The sequence below is a fragment of the Gambusia affinis genome, linkage group LG06 (assembly GCF_019740435.1).
Source record: "Gambusia affinis linkage group LG06, SWU_Gaff_1.0, whole genome shotgun sequence".
Classification (NCBI taxonomy): Eukaryota; Metazoa; Chordata; class Actinopteri; order Cyprinodontiformes; family Poeciliidae; genus Gambusia; species Gambusia affinis.
This window is the reverse complement of record NC_057873.1, coordinates 22,633,666-22,639,607: the sequence shown is the minus strand read 5'-3', so window position 1 is coordinate 22,639,607 and position 5,942 is coordinate 22,633,666. Positions and strand designations below refer to the sequence as shown.

General features: G+C 41.1%; 1 protein-coding gene and 1 long non-coding RNA gene across 2 annotated transcripts in view; both read right to left on the bottom strand.

The window, feature by feature from the left end:
• Positions 1 to 992: 992 nt before the first annotated feature.
• Positions 993 to 2,148, bottom strand: LOC122832988. Its single transcript, XR_006370907.1, has 2 exons — positions 1,646 to 2,148; positions 993 to 1,488 (listed from the first exon to the last, which is right to left on the bottom strand). It is a non-coding gene; the product is annotated as an uncharacterized LOC122832988 (long non-coding RNA).
• A 2,513-nt stretch (positions 2,149 to 4,661) lies between these two features.
• The window catches only part of map3k10 (mitogen-activated protein kinase kinase kinase 10), a 35,501-nt gene continuing 34,220 nt past the window's right edge, over positions 4,662 to 5,942 (bottom strand). The window contains exon 10 of the mRNA XM_044120725.1: positions 4,662 to 5,622. Within this exon, the coding sequence (XP_043976660.1) occupies positions 5,219 to 5,622 (404 nt within the window). The 3' untranslated portion in view covers positions 4,662 to 5,218. The remainder of the gene's footprint in view (positions 5,623 to 5,942) is intronic.

The window sequence follows — 5,942 nt, the reverse complement described above, 5'->3', positions numbered from 1 at the left end:
TGAATCCCTAGAAATGAGAAGAAGTTCAATGTGACACATTCTTCATCAGAAAAGCGACATTTAAAGGAACGGTACAAACATTTTAATCAGGTCAACTTTTCATGATCGTCAGCTCAATCTTTAGACTATCTCCAAGTTGTTTTTTTTTTTTTTTGGTTTCTGATTTTAATTTATGTTAGCTTTACTTGTTTTTTTTTGTTTTTATTATTATTTCTTTCAAGGTTTGTCATTAGTCTTTCAAAAAGAAAAACTCCCAAACTGAAAGTGTAATTCAAAGCTTTCAAAGAATTGTACAAATTAATTATTTTTTTTGCTCTAAATGTTTTCAGTTGTATGAATAGTGAAACCTTACTTAATCTGAATTTAGCTGGTTTTTTAGAACTTTTACACATTTACTTAGTTTTTCTGTTAATTACTAAAATTTTGGACTCCTCCAGATAAATGTTTTACTTCATGAGAATGATACATAATGAAATCCATAATATAAATGCAGAGAGAACTAACCAAAGGTAAACAAACAATAGTTAAAGGAAAGTGGCAGAAGTAGAAAACAAAAATAAATGATGAAAAAGCAACATGGAATCCCGACATAAAAACGTTTCCATTTCCAAAACTTATTTCCAGTTTATTCTCGTTATCTGAAGATAACTTCCTTCCTCCTGATACCTCGACTGATTTCTTTAGATAATTACATGATGTCAGACAAAAAAAAGGCTTGAGGTGTTGCTTTAAAATACATCCTCAGGTGACATTTAACTCAGCCGTTGTGAATAAACATGATCACAATCTTACATAATCATATGTAAACTTAGACATCAAAAATAGTAGTATAAAATATATCTCTCTCTCCTTAATCTGGCATTCAGTAGTAAGAAACAAACTGGTAAACCCTGCTGACCTGTAGTTACTTGTGGTTTTTATAAGTAAGCACAAAGTTTTAGGCGTATTTAGTTGATAACTAATAAGACACAATAAAATCAAACGTCTGCAAATGTGGCTTTTACAAAGTTGTAACTTTTTAAATCATTTAATGAGTAAGCTTGGTGACTGTCCATCACATTAGACCATGATTCATGTCTGGCCTTCATGTCGACGAGCATCTGATGATTGGTGACCTCCGGGGTTTTGCCTCGGTTAACCTGAGCGCGTGATTATTAGTCACTTGAAATCACTTAAGTTCAGTAAGCGCTCTCATTTTCCGATGTCAGATTTGTTCATTACGGCGCAGAGTATTTCCTAATAAAACTGCATTAGCGGTTTAATGGGCGACTAAAGATTCAGTGGAAGATGAAGCGAGGCCTTCTGCAGATCTGAGGGACGCACCAACTGGCAGGCGATCTGGCAAGCTGCTCCCTTCCAAGCTGAACAGAAACGCTCACTTGTTTCTTTGTTCGGGTCCAACTCGCTTTTTCTGTGTGTCACCATCCTCTCCAGACACTGTCGCCTCCTGATTCTGCCTGCTTTTCTTGCTGCTAAAATATGTTTTCACTGGCAGACAACAGGTGGGGAGGGGGGATTAAGATAGTGGAGATAACAATGGAGGGGTGATGAATGTTAGAGACAACCTGGGTAAAAAGTAGACTAAGAAAGTGGGTCCCTTATTAAATCTGCTGTATAACCTTTCTGCCCGCACCTTTTCACCTACCTCTCACTTCATTTTTATCCATTTTCCACTTTTTCTTTTGTTGAATATCTCTGTGTGATGTTGCTTTTAATAGCGTCACCATTGAAGTGAAAAGGGGTTGCTAGGTAACAGGCTGGCGTCTGAATCGGTGTTTGATTGGCGGTACCACGGACAGCAGCAGCAGCAGCAGCAGAGAGTCAGAAAAAGAGAGAGAGAAAGAGAGCCGCGTGTCTCCAACATCTGGACACGGACCGTGTCTCTTGCATCCCGACGACCAGCTCAGCTGCTGCTCGGCCGCTTCTTTCGGAAAACGTCTTCGACGTGGGAGAGCGTGTCAGGTTGATCTGTGTGGCAGAGGCGGCTCCAGGCGTGTTTATGACCGCTGCAGGATCAGGGAGTCACTACAGGAATGCATGACGTGGAGGAAAAGCAGCGGACTGGGAAAAGATATGACATCATAGCGCGCAGTGGTGACACCCGGTGGAGCGAGGCTGTCACTGCAAGCGCCTTTGTCTGGTGACATAAGGTGTTGTTGGCGGGAGGGAAACACGCTTACTAAACACTGATGCTAAATAATTCATGTTTAGGCGTTAGGAGCAATATAATGATGTGAGAGTATTTAGTCATGCCAGATTTCTTCACACTCTCCTCCTAACGAACAGGACTTAACTTTAAAATGGTCTCGATTAATTTTCAGGCTCTTAGAGGTTTTCTTTGGGCTTTAAGTGCCTTTTAAATCATTTTGGTAACACTTTATTTGAAGGGGTGTGCACTTGACTGATAAGACCGACATGACACTGTTATAAACATGAAGGAGTCTTAGTGAATATTTATGACTGTTGTCATGAAGTGCCATTCGGTAAATAATTGCACTTTTAATGAAAAGTTGCACTAAAAGTTGCCTTAAAAGTCCATTAAAATTGTTGACTTTGCAGTGTTCTGTAAATAATCACACCTTTAATGCAACTTTGCATTAAAAGTCCCATTATTTACCAAATGATACTTCTTGACAACAGTCAAACATTCATAATGTCTCCTTCATGAACATAACATGACACTGTCATGTGAGTATTATGCACGCCCCTTCAAACAAAGTGTTACCATCATTTTTAAAATAAAGTTGTTAGATCTTACCATGAAAGCATATTTTGGGGTGTTTGAACAAAGGACGACGTGAAAACTAATTGTTGGTGTTTACACTGAATCCATAAATTAAAAATGAACATGTCGTCTGTGAACTTTTCATGCGTACCCTTAATAGTTTCCACATTTCGCATCAATGTGAGTGACGTCTGGCTCTTTCAGGGAAAATATGAGGAACTGATGGATAATTTCCTCTGTATAAAGACCAAACTAAAGGAAAGTGCACCGATACGAGGGAATGGTTTACTACATTATCAGATTCTCGTCTCGATATGATGAAACAATGTCTTTGTTTGTGTTGTTTTTGTTATTTTATTCACCTCTCATCCCTCACATTTCACACAGATTCCTCACAGGCAGAGACAGAAGACGACACAAACGCTCCAGTAAGCAGATTCCCAGGGGTTTTTTTTTCCCTCAGTTTCTTCTTCCCATATTTACAAGTATATACAAATATCACCTAGGAAGAGTACTGAAATTATAACAATAGTAATAATAATAATAATTACTTCTTTCCCACAGTAACAACAATTTTAATAAATACTCAGTGTTCTTAACCGCACAGAGGGAGAATGAGTTTGGGCTCACTCTTGTAGTAAAGGGATTGTCATCGATCCCGAAAAAAACAGTCGCACGCTCTCGCACGCAAACACACACACACGCCCACCCACGAACACAGTATTCACCAACAGAAATCTGCACAGTCGACTAAATACTGTCTGCAGCCGATAAACCGTCCAGTGCACAAAAACAACCGCGTCGGTTTGATTCCACCGACGAGCTGCAAAGAGTTTCTCCTGAAGTGCCGCCAATGTCGGGGGTTAGAGGAGCGGGAGTGCTGATGCTGGAATCGGAGGTGGAGTGGGAACCGGTTCTGCATGGCTGGGGTGAGTGGGATCGATGCTGCCGACGGACAGGGGAGGAATGAATGGAGCAACCCAGAGAGAGACGGCATGCGGTGGAAAAAGAACTGGCTACGTTTGCAGATTCCCCTAGCAAAAATGCTACAGCAGCAGCAAAGCTGAAAATTTGCACTTTATATATATATATATATATATATATATATATATATATATACACTCTGGGAAAAATTAAGAGAGCACTTAAAATGATCAGTTTCTCTGATTTTACTTTTTATAGTTATATGTTTGAGTAAAATGAACATTGTTCTTTTACTCTATGAGCTACTGACAACATGTCTCTGAAACTCCAAGCAAAAATTTTGTATTTATTTGCCGAAAATGAGAAATGGTCAAAATAACAAAACGGATGCAGTGCTTTCAGACCTCAGGTAATGCAAAGAAAACAGGTTCATGCTCATTTATAAAAACAATACCAATGTTTTAACTTGGGAGGAGTTCAGAAATCAATATTCGGTGGAATAATCAGTGGAGTTCAGTGAAGTGGTCTCTTCATATTTTCCGGAGCTGTGTATATTTTATTTTTTATTTTATTTTTTTATTTTTTCTCGTTAGGGGTGAACCGATTGCAGTTTTCTGGCTGATCGTGATTTTTAAAAAGCCTGACCAGCTGATGCCGATTTTGGCCGATGCTGATTTTTTTCCTCTGAAATAGCAAGAAAATCGCTGAGTGGATATCAGTGGGGAGACTATTATTCCGCAAACCTGGTGGGCCGGTCTGCTGGCCGAACCTCTGCCACAGGACAGCAGAAGAGGACAGTGGTTGACCTTTAGACTTTAGCAGAAGCAGATAAGATCGGCTTCACATGCAAGTATCGGCCGGTCACCAATCTCCCAAAATTAAGGAAATCTAGGCTGATTTAAATCGGCCGGCCGATTTACTGGCACATCCATATTTCTCTCTGCTGTAGTTTTCTGTTGGATTTAAGAAAAGTCCAACAGAAAACCTTTAGTTTTCTGTTGGACTTTTCTTAAATCTCTTACCAAGCAGCTCACTGGGTTTCCCATTTTAAAAAGCATCTTAGAGAAACAGGTCTGTGTGTTGGGTTGTATTTATACTGTAGGGAGGAGGAGAACCACGGATTACCAATTTAAAAAAAAAAAACTCTTAGGAAGTCTAACTTAAAAAATTAAAGGATATATTTAAAAATAATATTGAATTGGTTGAGGTACTAATAGTTGTGATTTTCTAAAATACAATTATTTCTTGACATAGCTATGCTGCTGCAGGAAAAGATGAATTTACTGTTATATTAACTTTGTCTTTATCATCTTTACCAGGGTTTCCAGTAAGCATGGCCAGCTCTGGATGACATCAGCCAGTCTGAACTTTGAGGCAGAAGAAGCAGGTATAAATCAATGAAAAGCAACCACCAGATTGCAGAAAGGTGGAGGAAATAGATTTTTTTTTTAATGCACATGTAACCAGTCCACTAAGGTTGAGGAGGAAACCGCTTTCCCCAAGCGGTGCGACATCTTCAGAAGTGGGTTTTACTTCGGTGCCAAGCCCCAGAAACCTCGAAACGCGTCACTACAAGTACTGCTGTTCGCACAGAGCGGCCGGCTGCTGCTGTCCACAAAGGGGAATGGTCGGGTCCAGATTCTGGCCCTCCATTTCCATGTCCATCAGGTTGGGCCGCGTGGCGCCGGCGCTGCCGTCCCCGGAGCCCAGGGGGCTGTCGCAGCTGCTGCCCGGCGACGAGCTCAGGGTCCGGCACACGGAGCCCAGCTTCCTGTGGTCGGCCCTGATCCAGGCCGGGGTGGGCCGCGGTCGCGGGGCGAACTCCAGGGTCTTGGGTCTCTCCAGGGGGCTGATGAGGAAGGGGGGAGTCGGGCTGGGGGCCGGGGGAGCCGGGGCTTTACGCCGGTGGGGGACGTGGGGGTGGATCGTGGACGGGTCCGGGAGGCGAGGGATGTCCAGTCTGTCTGGAGTTCCTGAGAGGAAAAGGAAAATAAACGGGTCGTATCTACACGGCAAAAACAAAGAACCTTAGCGAAGGTGTATTAAACCAAACAAGTAACTTTTCAGCAATAAGAGCCTCTTTTACTTGTGATTAAGCCTTTCCACTGGTAGATTAACTCACTTAAAATATGGGAAAAATGTCTTGTTATAAATTAAATAATGTGCCGGCAGAACCATTTCACCAACATTAAGGAGTTATTGACTTAAAACAAGCTGCTATTTCATGCTGAAAAGTTACTTGTAAGTTTGTTTTGTCTTATTTATTGTGTACCGAAATATTTGCTCGAGAAAC